Below are 16,280 nucleotides of genomic sequence, written 5' to 3'. Positions count from 1 at the left end.
CCCTGACTACTATTCTTGGATTCTTCAGCTGTGTCCACCAATGTTGTAAACATGGAAGTATTTAGTCATTCCACAAATATTTATTGAGTACCTACAGAGTCCCAGGAACTCTGGTGTCCCAGGTGTTGTGTTTGGAGGATTCAGGAAAAGAGAAACTCGTCTCTTTCCACCTGCTGCTCTATGCAGCATGGGAGACAGATAGGTAAACAGGCCATAATAATACAATGCAATGTAGAGACCCAGACATAGGGCTTTGAAAGCATAGAAAATTTGTCTGTTAACTCTGCCAGAGGGGTTAGGAAGGAATTCAGAAGGAGATTCAAAGGATGACTAGGCGTCCCTAGGCAAATAGGAGGAGGGAACAACCCATGCAAATAGCTCAGTGAGGCTATGGCCAGTAGTGTGGTTTGACTAAAGCTCACAATCTGTGAGAATGTGGGGAGAGAATCAGAATATAATCAGAAGCCTGATTACCAGGTGCCTGGTCAAGTTGAGGAGTTTGTTCTTTATCCTCAGTGCAATATCCTTGTGCAATTCTCTTGCCTCAGCCTCCTGAGTAGCTGGGATTACAGGCATTCACTACCACACCCAGCTAATTTTTGTATTTTTAGTAGAGACGGGGTTTCACCATGTTGGCCAGGCAGGTCTCGAACTCCTGATCTCAAGAGATCCACCTGCCTCAGCCTCCCAAAGTGCTGGGATTACAGGTGTGAGCTACTGCACCAGGCTCAGAAGGATCTTTGACACAGATACAAAGGATAATGGGCTAGAGAAAGCGAGAGTGGAGGCTTAGAACTGCTTAGGGAGCTTTTCAAACAATTCAGGTGAAAGCTACTGAGGAGTCGATTGTGAGTAGCAGCAGGGCAGAGCTGTTTTCTCTATTTCTAGTTAGGACTTTGGCCCATCCTTCCAGAATTCTAGTGGCAGTGCTTTTAGGGTTCAGGTGAGTGAAGGCACTGTAAAGGTCCTGATGGAGTTTGAGGCAACATAGTGAGATCCCGTCTCAATTTATATTAAAATATAAATTAATTAGAAAAATAAAGGTCCTGAGGGCCAGGCAAAATGCCTCCGATAAAGAAACCATCATGAACAGGCACCAAGTGGTTAATTTTTTCATTCGTACATTTATGTGTTACTAATTCAGCCAGAGGTTTAAAGAACATCTTTTTTATTAGGAAGTGAGCCTTAAAGGTGAATACTCATGCTATGTGCTTTCACTTCAAGTCAGCGGGAAGAATGGCACACTTAGAGTGGGGAGGTCACCTTGGCATGGTGGCACCTGTAGTCCCAGCTACTGCAGAGGCTGGGGCAGAGGGATCGCTTGAGCCCAGGGTGTCAAGGCTCCAGTGAACTCTATGACCTGGTTTCTTTATTAAAAAAAAAAAAAAAAAAAAACCTGGGAGTTTATATTCTAGGGATAGGGTGACAAACGAACAACTTCCAAAATGCACAAGATGTATGGGGAACAATTAGTTTGGCTGGAATTTGCGTAGGGGGAAAATCAGAAGATGTTGAGAAGTAAGGCTATAGTTGGTGAAGATATGCGGCTCGTAAAAAGGCAATGGGAGCCCTTTAGAAATTCCTGGGATTCTGTTTCTTTGACTCGGGGTTAGGAAGACAGGGAAGTAACAAGTGCTTTTTTGTTTTTTTTTAATAGTTAAGGAACCTGATGCTGGAGGTGGGGGGCAATGTCATCTGCCCCAGGCCACACAAGTGTAAGATCAGGCATGCATGTCTGACAAGGTTTCAATTCAAAATCCATGCCTCTCCTTCGCTCTCTTCCCAAGGTACAGAGGAGGAACGGCGCGGTGCCATTGGGTCCCGAAAGAGAAGGGCGCCAAGCTCACAGCCAGTTCTGTGGAAGGGTAGGGGGAGGCCTGACTCCGGGGGCAATCTGGTGGCGGGACAGTCGTAGACACCTTCAGGAGAACCAGCTCAGGCTGACAGGCAGTGCAGAGGGTCCCGAGAGCGCCTTAGGGTTGCCTGCTCCAGGGCGCAGGACTCCTGGGCTGCAGCGCTGGCAACTAGGCGCAGCCGTGCGCCCACCCCCTGCCAGTGGTTCGCTCCGAACACCCCTCGTCGGTCAGCGGGTACTGCGGCCCGCCCCACTTCCGGTTGTTGCCGGGCCCTATATCCGGTGTCCGCCCGCCCTCGGCTCCGCCGCCGCGATGCTGTCGCGGTCCCGCTGTGTGTCCCGGGCGTTCAGCCGCTCGCTTTCTGCCTTCCAGAAGGTACGGTCTGGCCGATCCGGGGCCCCGACGGGTGAGGAGTCTGTTGGCGGGCGGACAGAAGGCCTGGAAGGCAGGGGCGCGGCGCGCCGGCCAGACTGGGCACCAAGGGCACTGGGACGCGGAGGCCGCGCGGGCTGGGCGGCCCGGGGCCGTGGTTACCCTCGGGACCGTTTTGCGGAGCCCAGCGGCCCCCTGCCTTCTCCAGGCAGCCCGCGGGGAACGTTTCCTGCTGTACCCCACCCTCCGCGCTGGAGCTGGGGAGCCGCGCCCGTCCAGTTACTCGACTCAGAGTTAGGGAGGAGGCGCGGCGGAGTCCTCTGGCGGGATTCGGCGCCCGTCTTCTCTTGCTCTGCTAAAATCAGTGGGTATTAGTGAGTCCCATTGGGAAGTTGAGATAGTTTGGCAGGCCCAGCGTGTTGATTGGGACTGCCAGCACGGTGTGTTGCATTCACCTTCGGAGTTACGAGATTCACCTGTCACCACCACTGGTACAGCTTTGAGCGTGTACTTAAAAGAAAAAGCTGGGTTTTTTTTTTTGTTTTTTGTTTTTTTTTTTTTCATCTTGGGTGACGTCGATAATGTCTTCTTTCTCAACAGGGGAACTGCCCTCTAGGGAGACGTTCCCTGCCTGGTAAGTTCTGCCCTTGCCGTCACCTAAAATGCTCTGCTCCTGGACAGAGCAGTTTGTGAGGAACTCGGGAGTGCCTGTGTTTATCATAATACCTAAAGACAGTTCGGTTCAGAGAGTAGTGAGACACAATGCTACATAATCATGAGCTATCGTTTATTCATTTAGCTCGTATTTGTTGAGTTTCTACTGTGGCAGGCACTGTGCTAGACACTAGGGATACAGGAGTGGATACAAAGTGTACAGTTCTTGCCCTCGTGGAGCTCCTTGGCTAGTTGGATAGTGTCAATTGCTAAACAAGGGAACAAAGGCAAATTTTTGTAACTGCTGAGAAGGAAACATGTGAGGGTGGACAGAAGAGCCCAGAAATTTCTGAGGAGGTGACTTAAAAGTTATGGCCATGGCCGGGCGCGGTGGCTCACGCCTGTAGTACCAGCACTCTGGGAGGCTGAGGCGGGCGGATCACGAGGTCAGGAGATGGAGACATCTTGGTTTACACGGTGAAACCCTGTCTGTACTAAAAAACACAAAAAATTAGCCGGGCATGGTGACGGGCGCCTGTAGTCCCAGCTCCTAGGGAGGCTGAGGCAGGAGAATGGTGTGAACCCGGAGGGGCGGAGCTTGCAGTGAGCCGAGATCGCACCATTGCGCTCCAGCCTGGGCAACAGAGCGATACTCTGTCTTAAAAAAAAAAAAGTTAGGGCCGGGCGCGGTGGCTCAAGCCTGTAATCCCAGCACTTTGGGAGGCCGAGACGGGCGGATCACGAGGTCAGGAGATCGAGACCATCCTGGCTAACACGGTGCAACCACGTCTCTACTAAAAATACAAAAAGAAAAAATTAGCCGGGCGAGGTGGCGGGCGCCTGTGGTCCCAGCTACTCGGGAGGCTGAGGCAGGAGAATGGCGTGAACCCGGGAGGCGGAGGTTGCAGTGAGCTGAGATCCGGCCACTGCACTCCAGCCTGGGCTACAGAGCAAGACTCTGTCTCAAAAAAAAAAAAAAAAAAGTTATGGCCAGCAGGATGTGACGGAGCTAACCCAGTGAAACCCAGGAGAAAGAGAATGGCATGTACAAAGACCCTGAGGAAGAAAAGAGGTTGGCAGAACTTAAGAACTGGAAAAAAGGTGATTTGGCCAGAGTATTTTGGTTAACGGAGAGAGTGGCATGAGATAGAAGATGGTATAGAGACTTGAAGGAGTTTAGATTTTATCTCACTAGCTAAAAAAAAAAAAGTGTCATCCATAGCTTATTTTCTGTTATATGCCTAGCCTAAGTATTTGTTGAATGAGTTGATCTTGTGGGCTTTCTTTGTGCCAAGCATTTATATGACTGCTTTCTGTGAATTTTTTAATCATCACAAAACAGTAAAAAGTATTTTTTCTATTTTACAAGTGCATAACCCAAGACGAGAGCTTAAAAGCCTTGGCCATGGTCACACACCCGGCTCTCATTTACTCATGGACTCAACAGATCATTTATTGAGTGTTTACTATATGCCAGCCACTGTTCTAGGTAACAGGGATACAGATGGACTCTAGCCTCGAGATTTTATGGGCTAGCTGCAGAGAGAGAGCAAGTATACAGTTATGCTCCGACAAGGGCATAATTAAATTGTAGTTACTACCAGAGAGGAATAAAGGGTGTGATGAGAGGGTGGGATGATGTAGCCCAGCTTGGGAGGGTTGGAAATGTCAGTAAAGGCTTCCCTGAAGAAGTGACATTTAACTGAGACCTGAGTATAAAAGAGCTAAGAAAATGTATTCCAGGCAAAGAGAATTGCTTGTGCAAAGGTTTTCAGACAGGAAAGGACTTGACCAGTGATAGACATGGGAAGAAATCTGTCTGGCAGGAAAGATAGAGTGGGCTGGACGGTACAGGATCATGTAAAGTGTGTGGACTTTATCCTGAGTTATGAGAACATAAGGCACCTAGCACAATGTCAGCTTGTAGTGGACTCTCAATAACAAATATATTTTTCGCTGGGCGCGGTGGCTCAAGCCTGTAATCCCAGCACGTAGGGAGGCCGAGGCGGGCGGATCACGAGGTCAGGAGATCGAGACCATCCTGGCTAACACGGTGAAACCCTGTCTCTACTAAAAAATACAAAAAAGTAGCCGGGCGAGGTGGCGGGCGCCTGTAGTCCCAGCTACTCGGGAGGCTGGGGCAGGAGAATGGCATAAACCCGGGAGGCGGAGCTTGCAGTGAGCTGAGATCCGGCCACTGCACTCCAGCCTGGGTGACAGAGCGAGACTCCGTCTCAAAAAAAAAAAAATATATATATATATATGTATATATATATATGTGTGTGTGTGTGTGTGTGTGTGTGTGTATGTATATATTTTTTTCAAGTGGGAACCCTGAATACTGTCAGTGAACATTTTCTCCACTTTATAGGTGGGCAGGACAATGGAAAGAACTTGCACTTGGGGATTTGCATTTAGGCTCAGGGATTCACCTTGGGCTAGTCACTTAACCTCCAGAAGCCCTACTTATATGAAATGGGAATAATGGCAGTTGGTCGTTCCACTTCAGAGAGTTGTGAGACTGTAAAATCAAAGTGAGGTCATTATAGGAAAGCTTTTTATAAACACTAAAGCGCTGTACAAATGAAATGTGCCGTAGGATGAACTCTGAATTAGACTCCAGGTTCCCAAAATCAGTGTGGGGCACCAGCTATTCTAGTTCAAGAACATACTATGCTTAGAATTTGCACTGCATAGTCATTGGCTGCTGGACATAGAGGTGACTGGCTTACCTGTGTTGGGTTGTTTGTGAGGAGGTGGGCATAAGAGAGAGCTAGCTCTCATTTGGTGTCTCTTGAGCCTATGGTTCAGAAAGAATTGTTAATCTGAAAGAAAAAAGATATAAGAAAGAATTCAGAAGAGGCAGCTGTAGTTACTAGTCATCAGTTGGGGAAATGCAGTTAACTATGATAAGGACAGCTGGTGGGCAGAAAGGGGCTTTTACGTTGTTGAGAGTGACCAGGGCGGAAGACTTCAGAATGGCATGGGAAGTCAATACACTGAAAGATGGGGACATGATTCTCTCAGCCCTAGGACAAGCTGGAGAACCTGAACCTAAAGTAGCCAAATCTTTACTACTAGGGTTCGGGTGATAAGATTTCCAACCCAGTCTTTTCAAACCCGTACCAAATATCCTCCTTGCTTCTCAAATTGGGTTATGTATAGTCACAGTATAAGCCATCCCCTGTCTTAGGCTTCAGTTGTATTTGAAGACTTGGCGAGTAGAGACATTTTATTATGAAAGCATACAGGAATAATGAAAAGTTCTGACTTTTTAAGGAAAATGAGATTATATAATTACTTTGGGCTGTGCCATCAAATTTTTTCTCTTTCCTCCCCGGCCAAACACATTCCCACTCAATCTCACATACCCAGTTGCTCTGTGCCACTAAGGCTACTTTGGAAAAGTTTGAGAAGCAGGACTCTATGATAAAGATTATATCTGTTGCCGTTGATCCTGCTCTGTCTCAGGGTTGGGGGTGAGCAGACCTCTTTTCCATTCCCAGCATGTATCCTTTGTGAGATAAGAGTTGTTGGTTAAGAGTTATTTTGTTTCTTGCAGGGGTCTCCTTATGCCAGGGACCAGGTTACCCTAACAGCAGGAAGGTTGTGTAAGTATCATTGGGGAGTACAGACATGTGGCCACGGGTTATTTATTAAGACATAAAGTTCTAAATTTGACCATCTGAATTCTTCACTGGCCTCCAGACCTAGAAATTGAGGTGATTATGTTGAGTCCTTAGAGTAACCTCGATGTTCACTTTTCCCATGTGATGTTCCTTGAGCATCAGCTCCATGTCAGGTGTTGAACTAGGAGTGTGCCCGCTCTCCACAGGTGTTTAGATTGTAATGAAAGTTAAGTTGGAACCCTCTTTCTATGGGATATAGAAGGGTGCTCCTAGATAATCTATTTGGATGTCAGTGCAACTGAAAGGCTCGAGGTTACATTTATTGTGGAGATTGAGAGCATCCTCTCAGTAGCATTTTTTAAAAACAGTAAAAGCTTAAAACTGGTTGAGTCCTGGGACTGACTAGTTTGGAGGGAGTGCTGTTACTGCATAATGCAGAATTTGGAGAAAGGCCACCCTTGTGTGTTTTAGATTAACTTCTGCGTATGAATGTTGCTTAAATGCTGCTTTGCATTCCAAATGTTTTCGTGGTGATGCTAAGAGAATGCTCTCTACTTACCTGTTCAACAGCTATCAGGTTGTTTTCTCTACAGGGAGAATCCTCAAAGTGAAGGGGTCAGCGGATGAGCTTCTTACTGTACATCACAATGAGGGTTTTTGTTGTTGTTGTTTGTTTTGAGACAGGATCTTGCTCTGCCACTTTGGCTGGAGTGCAGTAGCCTGATCTTGGCTCACTGCATCCTCAGCCTCCTGGGCTCAAGAGATCCTTTCACCTCAGCCTCCTGAGTAGCTGAGACTACAGGCACGTGCCACCATGCCCGACTGATTTTTGTATGTTTTGTAGAGATGGGATTGTTTCGCCGTGATAACCGGGCTGGTGTCAAACTCCTGGGCTCAAGCAATCCATCCACTTGCTTTAGCCTCCCAAAGTGGAGGATACAGGCATGAGCTGCGGTGCCTGGCTGGTTTTTTTAAATTGAGTAAATGTTGCACTCAGTACTAGAAATATGAATTCCTGTGTTATTTTGGAGGACAATTTGATAGTTATAAGTCTTTGAATGTGTGTACCTTTTTTTCTTTTCTTTTTTTTTTTTTTTTGAGACGGAGTCTTGCTCTATTGCCCAGGCTGGAGAGCAGTGGCGTGATCTCGGCTCACTACAGCCTCTGCCTCTCGGATTCCAGCAATTCTCCTGCCTCAGCCTCCTGGGTAGCTGGGATTACAGGCGCACACCACCACACCTGGCTAATTTTTGTATTTTTACTAGAGACGGGATTTCACCATGTTGGCCAGGCCGGTCTCTAACTCCTGACATCAGGTGATCCGCCCGCCTCAGCCTCCCAAAGTGCTGGGATTACAGGCATGAGCCATGGCCTGGCCTGTGTGTACCTTTTCGTCTAGCAATTCCATCTCTAGGAATCTATACTAAAGAACTGGTATAACCAGATTTATCTCAAAATGGCAGAGAGCAAGGGATTGGCTAAACTGTAGCACGTTCACGTGTTCACACTATGAAAAGTGGGAAAAAGCAGGTTACAAAATGATTTCATTTTCTACTGTGTGGTATGATCCCATTGTAAGTATTCTTTTTGCTATTTCTAATATTCTGCAGTGAACATCTAGTTATTTAGATATTCAAAATGTATTACTTATCTGCAATTAAATGAAAATTGGGACAATCATGAATCTCTACCATAAATACACTAAATATTTGAAAGTAAATAATGAGGAAAAAGTGAACTGTGTGTGGGATCGCCCCTAATCATGTCACCCTATTCCAATATCTTTATGTGTGTTGTGCCTTTTCTGTGAATAAGGTACCCACTTTATTTAAGAAATCTTTTATTGTAAAACAATTTTTGGTTTTATGTTTTTACTTAATAGTATTATATTTACATGGTTAAAAATTCAAAAAGTAAAAAGGGTGTCCATGAGAAGACTTTTTTATCCTTGTTCTCTAGCCACCCGAATGCCTCTTGGTAGTGGTGGCCACCGCTCTGGGTTCCTGGATGACTTGCAGAGCAGTCTCTGCACTTGCATGTTACCTGTTAGTTCTTGCCTGTAGTCATGTACTTTACATGGTTACAGACTATATGTAGAACATTTTGTATTCTGTAGTTTTTAAATATCTTCATTTTTTTCTTGGTTATACATAGATCTTACAGTTATTTTGACGTTATGAAAGTAAAAATACCTAAAGGCAACTTAAATCTATTTTACTTTTCTATTATAAAAATGCTTGTTGTAGAATATTCAAACAGTCCTAAAGTGTAAAAAGTGAAAGTCCCCATCAATCCAAATCTTTCTCCCAAATGGTGTAAGTGTGCAACACATAACCAGAGATACCATGTATGTCTACATCTCTCACCCCTCAGAGGTAACCACTGTTAATGGCTTTGTGCATACAGGGTGAGTTTATTCTCCAGTTTCTGTTATTTACTGTAAAGTCCATATTAGTAAATGCCTTGGTCTTTGAGGTTCGTTTTGAATGAGTCCAGAATGTATTGATGTGCTGCTTTCTAGCAAGAGAACTGAGTAGGAGATACCATATGGAGTTTGTGTGTGGTTTTTTTGTTTTTGGGTTTTTTGTTTGTTTGTTTGTTTTTTTTTTGGCATAACACCTTGTTTTACTCCCGAGATAGCCTTGTTAATCTTGCTGCCTTATCTGATCTGAATCTGTTATCTTGAAGGCAGAAATTCCATTATACCTTGCACAATGGCTTGTACCCTGGGCAAGCCATATATCTATCCTGGATTTAGTTAAGAAAGAGACCTGGCTGGACATGGTGACTCACTCTTGTAATCCCAGCGCTTTGGGCAGGATCTTGGAGACCCATCTGGGCAATGAAGTCCATAGTCTACAAAGAGTAATTTAAAAAAATTAGCTGGGTGACATGTGCCTGTAGTCCCAGTTACTTGGGATGCAGAGGTGGGAGGATCCCTTAAGTCCAGGAGTTCGAGGTTCCAGTGAACTATTATCATGCCACTGCACTCCAGCTTGGGTGACAGAGCAAGTCTCTGTCTCTTAAAAAACAAAAAACCAAATCAAGAATCTAAGTCCTAGGCTGGGTGCGGTGGCTCAAGCCTGTAATCCCAGCACTTTGGGAGGCCGAGACGGGCGGATCACGAGGTCAGGAGATCGAGACCATCCTGGCTAACACTGTGAAACCCCGTCTCTACTAAAAAATACAAAAAGCTAGCTGGGTGAGGTGGCGGGCGCCTGTAGTCCTAGCTACTTGGGAGGCTGAGGCAGGAGAATGGTGTAAACCCGGGAGGCGGAGCTTGCAGTGAGCTGAGATCGGGCCACTGCACTCTAGCCCAGGCGACAGAGCGAGACTCCGTCTCAAAAAAAAAAAAAGAATCTAAGTCCTTTTGGTCTACAAAGGACCAAGGTGCTTATTTTTTCTTTAAAGAACCAAATGTAAGTCTGTTTTGTGAGAGCTGGCATTGCATTGCAACACAGGTGCCTGGGCATACTTGGGGAGCTCACCTTCTAAGGTACCTGGGTCATTAGGCTCTACTCCAGACCTGCTGAGTCAGAATCCCTGGGGGAGAGGCCTAGACATGTGAACTTTGAAAAAGTTCCTCCCCAAGTGACACTGATGGACACCCCTGGTCAAGAGTCACTGTTTAAGGGAAAGGTGACCCATGGGGCCTTAACTAAAGTGTGAGTGGTTCACCTGCTAAAGGAGTTAACGTGCGTTTCTTTTGTAGCATTAACAACAACAGTATCTTCAGTGTTCGCTTCTTCAGAACTACAGCTGTATGCAGTAAGTACCTGCCTTCTTGGGAATGGAATTTTATGGGAAAAGCAACAATTGATTGAGTTTAATTAAAGAAAAACAATGAAAAATGAACTACTTGTGATTTTCTTTTTTGCATTTTTCCTAGAGGATGACTTGGTTACAGTCAAAACCCCAGCATTTGCAGAATCTGTCACAGAGGGAGATGTCAGGTGGGAGAAAGGTGAGATTTAGTTCTTTTTTTCTCTCTTTTTTTCTTTTTGTTTTTTGTTTTTTGTTTTTTTGTTTTTTTTTGGAGACAGAGTCTCACTCTGTTCCCAGCCTGGAGTGCAGTGGTATGATCTCGGCTCACTGCAGCCTCCACCTCCCAGGTTCAAGTGATTCTCTTGCCTCAGCCTCCCTAGTAGCTGGGATTACAGGTGCCCACCACCACACATGGCCAAGTTTTTTGTATTTTTAGTAGAGATGGGGTTTCACCATGTTGGTCAGGCTGATCTCAAACTCCTGACCTCAGGTGATCTGCCCGCCTTGGCCTGCCACAAAGTGTTGGCGTGAGCCACTGTGCCTGGCTCCTCTCACTTTTTAAGTTTAAGTGCTTTCTAAAATTCTCCCCTCCCCCAAGGATAGTTGTAGAATTTATAGCTCTGCCCTTTTCTTTACATACGTACTTTCTGCTGGCCCTGTAGGAAAGGGTTCTTGTAACATACTGGAGGCTCCCCGCTAACAGGTAGCCTTTGATTGTCTTTTCAGCTGTTGGAGACACCGTTGCAGAAGATGAAGTGGTTTGTGAGATTGAAACTGACAAGGTAGGCTTATCTTATATTACCAGTTTTTCATGGGCTTCCCTTAGTTAACCTAATGAAAGAAACAGGGAGTTAACCATTGTTTAGAGATAATTTTTAACTAGCTCTAACCTCAGTTGTAAAATTATTGGATTCGTTCAATTAAAAAAAAAACTTTTTACATTTAACTTCCTTTTTTTTTTTTCTGAGACAGAGTCTTGCTCTGTTGCCCAGACTGGAGTGCAGTGGCCTGATTTCAGCTCACTGCAACCTCCACCTCCTGGGTTCAAGCGATTCTCCTGCCTCAGCCTCCCTAGTAGCTGGGATTATAGGCGCATGCCACCACACCCGGCTAATTTTTGTACTTTTTGTAGAGACAGGGTTTCGCCACGCTGGTCTCAAACTACTCACCTCAGGTGATCTGCCTGCCTCTGCCTCCCAAAGTGTTGGGATTACAGGTGTGAGCCACCGCGCCTGACCTGCATTTAACTTTAAATTGTTTGCTGTGTGTGTACTATGTACTTCATTTAGTAGCTTTAGTCTTGTAGTGTGTGGTGAGGGGGTGAGGAGGGTAAGTAAGCTGTTTCCAGTTTTTCCTGTATCACTTGGAAACCTATTAACTGAATATTGCCTGAATGTTTCTGAGAAAGGACAGAAAGAGTGAATTTCACAATAGCGTTGACTTGTCATCACCCTTGCTCTGAAATTGTGGCCTTAGTTGTTTGTGTGCAGGGCCTTATATATTGTGTTGCAACTCTTGTGACTCATTGGAGGTTTTTGTTGTTGTTGTTGCTTTGAGATGGCGTTTCGCTCTGTCACCCAGGCTGGAGTACAATGGCGCGATATTGGCTTCACCTGCCAGGTTCAAGTGATTTTCCTGCCTCAGCCTCCCAAGTAGCTGGGATTACATTTTTGTAATTTTTAGTAGAGATGGGGTTTCACCATGTTGGCCAGGCTGGTCTTGAACTCCTGACCTCAAGTGATCCACCTGCCTTGGCCTCCCAGTGTACTGGGAATACAGGCATGAACCACCGTGCCCGGCTTCGTTGGAGATTCTATACAGCTAATTTTCTAATGCTGGATAAACATTTGGACTTTCTCCATCTGTCTTCCTCTTCCAGACATCTGTGCAGGTTCCATCACCAGCAAATGGCGTGATTGAAGCTCTTTTGGTACCTGATGGGGGAAAAGTCGAAGGAGGCACTCCACTTTTCACACTCAGGAAAACTGGTGGTAAAGAAGTTCTCCTGGTGGTCAAGGTCTCCATTGTTCCCTCTTGGGATTGGGACTGAGCATAATGTGCTAATTCCCTGATATGTCAAAGACTCTATCATTCCAGCTGCCCTTAGTTGAGGGAATAAGGGGTAAATTTATATATAGTGTGAATTTTAAATGTCAAATTCTAGAAGAAAAGTCTATTTTTTAAAAAATAAACCTTATACTCTGTTCTTTCCATGGGTGTTTCTTAGCAGGAGCTGAGAAACTGAACCTTTTTCTTATAGATATACAGATTGAGCATACCTAATCTGAAAACTCGAAATCTGAAATGCTCCAAAACTGAAAATCCAAAATCTGAAATGCTCCACAACTGAAAATCCAAAATCTGAAATGCTTCAGAACTTTTTGAGCGCTGATGTAATGCTCAAAGGAAATGCTCGTTGTCTATTATGGGGAATTCAGTGTTGTTTCTTTTCACATCTATTCTCTCATATCTCTAGGAAGGGTTGGTATTTCTTTTGGGAAGAAATGAGAAACAAAATACTTTGTACTAGACCTGATAGGATTAGAGATTAATAACTGTTTATCTGACTCTTAGTGAAATTTCATAACCACTAAAAACTCTATTTCTTTTTCCTAAGCGAGAATCATACTCGTAGACCAACGAGTCACAAATGTCTATTTCTTTTTCATTGTTACACTAATAAGGCAGATCGACCACATGATTGAGGTTAATCAGGCAAGACCAGAAGCTCGGAGTAGAAACCATATATGGTAGAAGGCTAGGAAATAAGGGTAGTCCTCCTGTTGCAGAAGTTTGTCTTAGCACTAACCCTGGATGTAATGTCCAGATGGGTGAAAAATAGAAACAAACATTTCATTTAAAGTTGTGAGATTATTACTTGTCCTCAGTGATCTATGAGTCATCCTGGATGAAGCACTTTCTTAAGCCTAAGTTAGCCCTCGATGAATTTTTTTTTTTTTTTTTTTTAATTTTTTTTTATTTATTATTTTTTTTGAGATGGAGTCTTGCTCTGTTGCCCAGTCAGGAGTGCAGTGGCTTGATCTTGACTCCCTGCAACCTCTGCCTCCAGAGTTCAAGTGATTCTCTTGCCTCAGCCTGCTGAGTAGCTGGGACTACAGGTGCGTGCCACCACGCCCAGCTAATTTTTGTATTAGTAGGGACGGGGTTTCACCATGTTAGCCAGGATGGTCTCGATCTCCTGACCTCGTGATCCGCCCATCTCGGCCTCCCAAAGTGCTGGGATTACAGGCTTGAGCCACCGCGCCTGGCCGATGAATTTTTTTTTTTTTAATTTTTTTTTATTTATTATTTTTTTTGAGATGGAGTCTTGCTCTGTTGCCCAGTCAGGAGTGCAGTGGCCTGATCTTGACTCCCTGCAACCTCTGCCTCCAGAGTTCAAGTGATTCTCTTGCCTCAGCCTGCTGAGTAGCTGGGACTACAGGTGCGTGCCACCACGCCCAGCTAATTTTTGTATTAGTAGGGACGGGGTTTCACCATGTTGGCCAGGATGGTTTTGATCTGTTGACCTCGTGATCTGCCTGCCTTGGCCTCCCAAAGTGCTGGGATTACAGACATAAGCAACTGCATCCAGCCTATTTTTTGGTAGTAGTCTTGCATATATAATGTTAGAATAGAGGATGGAGAATATCAGTAATTAGAAATACGTTTAGGTATGCATTTCAATATTTTAAATTGCCTAGACTTTTTTTTTCTTTTGGAAGTTTACATTTTCTTGGGCTTGGTAGGTGCTTTGAAAGTACTTGCTGAATTTATTCAGTAGAAACCTGTGAAATGGAGAAGGGAGCTAAATTGAGCCAGTTATCTGATGGACATTTAGGGACCCGGAGGAATAGCGAATAGTGCCTTATGTCATTGTGTATGTGTCTCATAGTGCCTTGCATATTGCTGATACCCAGTAGACATTTGTTACTTGATTGGAGCTAGAGTTTTTGCCACTAAATTTGGCTTAGTAGCTGTGATTTGGTTGCTTTCCATTTCAGATAGTGCCAGTGGCATCTACTTTTCTTGTTTTTCAGCTGCTCCTGCTAAGGCCAAACCGGCCGAAGCTCCTGCTGCTGCAGCCCCAAAGGCAGAACCTACAGCAGCACCAGTTCCTCCCCCTGCAGCACCCATACCCACTCAGATGCCACCAGTGCCCTCACCCTCACAACCTCCTTCTAGCAAACCTGGTAGGCTTCCAACTCCCACGTGTCATGTGAGAGAACATCTCGTCTAATATGTTCCCTCACAGGGTAAACTCTAAGACTAATCATGGTTCTGAACAGGCCAGGTTGACTGCTTTGTAGAAAGAATTCTAGACTTTGTATCCGAAGTTCTGTTTTGCATCTCAGCTTTCTGTTACTAGCTGTGTGTCTTTAGGCTAGTCACTTAATTTATCTGAACAGATTGTTCATCTGTGAAGTTGGAGTGATACTAATACACCTCAGAATATCTGGAAGGTTAAGTAACAGTACATATGAAAGCACTGGCACAAACTCAGTAGATGTTTCTTTCTTTGTCTGATGCCACTTTATCCTCTCTTCATTTTCAGTGTCTGCAGTGAAACCTACCGCTGCCCCACCACTAGCTGAGCCAGGAGCTGGCAAAGGTCTGCGTTCAGAACATCGGGTAAGCCTCTGCGGACCACTTCCAGGAAAGAGGCAGGGGGAAGTGTTGAGATTAGTGGAGTATGGTTGTGGTGGTGCCTACCTTTGAATGGCTGGCAACTCATTCCCTCAACCTTGACAAAGGGAGTTTAGCATATAACTTCTTCATAGTCACATCACCATCAAATGATAGGACGAGAACCCGAGGTCTTCTGAACGCTTGTTCAGTGGCTTTCCTGCTATATTATGCTACCATTGAAAGCCTTGGGTAAGTTAAATATTTGTAGGGGATGGTAGCTTAGTAACTCACCCCCTTCCTCCCACGATGTCACACACTTCAAGAGGTGGTTTAGTGAGCTCGATTCCTATACTTCCGGGATACGTAGCTGTAGCTAAGGGATAATACTCAGTAGCAATAGCTGTCAGGTGCAGACATAAACCTCAAGGAAGTATGGTCAAGAGTGTGGTTCCTCTGCCTGAGAATACTTCCTAAAAATATGATAGCCTCAAAAGTTTGTTGCTTATGAGGTTCCGTTCCACAAATAGCTATTGTCATGCAAGTCTTTAGCAATAGAAAGTGCCCTTTTTCTTATGATTCTTATGTTGGCTAGACTACACTACACTACATTCTTTCATAAATTGGTTTTGGTTTTTAAATCACCGTTTCTGAGCCTTCATTCTTGGTCAAGCTTCAGGCACATCTTAGTGAGTAGTTTTGGCCTGTGTTTGCATGTTTTTGCTTGGAGGAGAAAGGGCCACCACAGGAAAGGGAAGCCTGGAGCTCTTGTTTTACTTAGATACTATAGCCCTTGGCCATCCACTTGTGGCAAGCCATGTTCTTTCTGACTACATGGGGAATGCTTGACCCAGAGAGATCAGATTGTCAATGCTTGTTCCACTCTCGCTTTCAGGAGAAAATGAACAGGATGCGGCAGCGCATTGCTCAGCGTCTGAAGGAGGCCCAGAATACATGTGCAATGCTGACAACTTTTAACGAGATTGACATGAGGTAGTGTCTCTAGCCCCTCTTATCCCCTAAGCCCTTTTTTGTTAGAGAACACTTGAATTTACCCCTGTCCTTATCTGCTTATGTAGTACTGAGTCTAAAACTAACTTGTCAGGGAAGAGGTATTTCTTTGCTTTGTTTATTGTTTTTTTTGTTGTTGTTTTGTTTTTTGAGACGGAGTCTCGCTGTCTCCCAGGCTAGAGTGCAGTGGGGTGATCTTGTCTCACTGCAAGCTCCACCTCCCGGGTTCACACCATTGTCCGGATTCACGCCATTGTCCTGCCTCAGCCTCCTGAGTAGCTGGGACTATAGGCGCCCGCCACCATGCCCGGCTAATTTTTTATATTTTTTTAGTTTTTAGTAGAGATGGGGTTTCACTGTGGTCTTGATC

At 45.0% G+C, this 16,280-nt stretch overlaps 1 protein-coding gene across 5 annotated transcripts in view; it reads left to right on the top strand.

Moving 5' to 3' along the window:
• Positions 1 to 2,105: 2,105 nt before the first annotated feature.
• Positions 2,106 to 16,280, top strand: part of DLST (dihydrolipoamide S-succinyltransferase (E2 component of 2-oxo-glutarate complex)) — a 23,954-nt gene continuing 9,779 nt past the window's right edge. The window contains exons 1-11 of one of the 5 annotated variants that reach the window (XM_011949553.1): positions 2,114 to 2,231; positions 2,829 to 2,862; positions 6,445 to 6,493; positions 10,224 to 10,279; positions 10,401 to 10,475; positions 11,003 to 11,058; positions 12,156 to 12,267; positions 14,314 to 14,466; positions 14,829 to 14,905; positions 15,028 to 15,030; positions 15,795 to 15,892. In XM_011949553.1, coding sequence (XP_011804943.1) covers positions 2,169 to 2,231; positions 2,829 to 2,862; positions 6,445 to 6,493; positions 10,224 to 10,279; positions 10,401 to 10,475; positions 11,003 to 11,058; positions 12,156 to 12,267; positions 14,314 to 14,466; positions 14,829 to 14,905; positions 15,028 to 15,030; positions 15,795 to 15,892 — 776 coding nt within the window. In that variant the 5' untranslated portion in view covers positions 2,114 to 2,168. Of the gene's footprint in view, positions 2,232 to 2,828; positions 2,863 to 6,444; positions 6,494 to 10,223; positions 10,280 to 10,400; positions 10,476 to 11,002; positions 11,059 to 12,155; positions 12,268 to 14,313; positions 14,467 to 14,828; positions 14,906 to 15,027; positions 15,031 to 15,794; positions 15,893 to 16,280 lie in introns of all 5 variants that reach the window. The other 4 variants (XM_011949554.1, XM_011949555.1, XM_011949558.1 and 1 more) reach the window with 4 other exon arrangements.

Source organism: Colobus angolensis, unplaced genomic scaffold (genome assembly GCF_000951035.1).
Source record: "Colobus angolensis palliatus isolate OR3802 unplaced genomic scaffold, Cang.pa_1.0 Scaffold3, whole genome shotgun sequence".
Taxonomy (NCBI): Eukaryota; Metazoa; Chordata; class Mammalia; order Primates; family Cercopithecidae; genus Colobus; species Colobus angolensis.
This window is presented reverse-complemented; position numbering and strand designations above follow the sequence as displayed.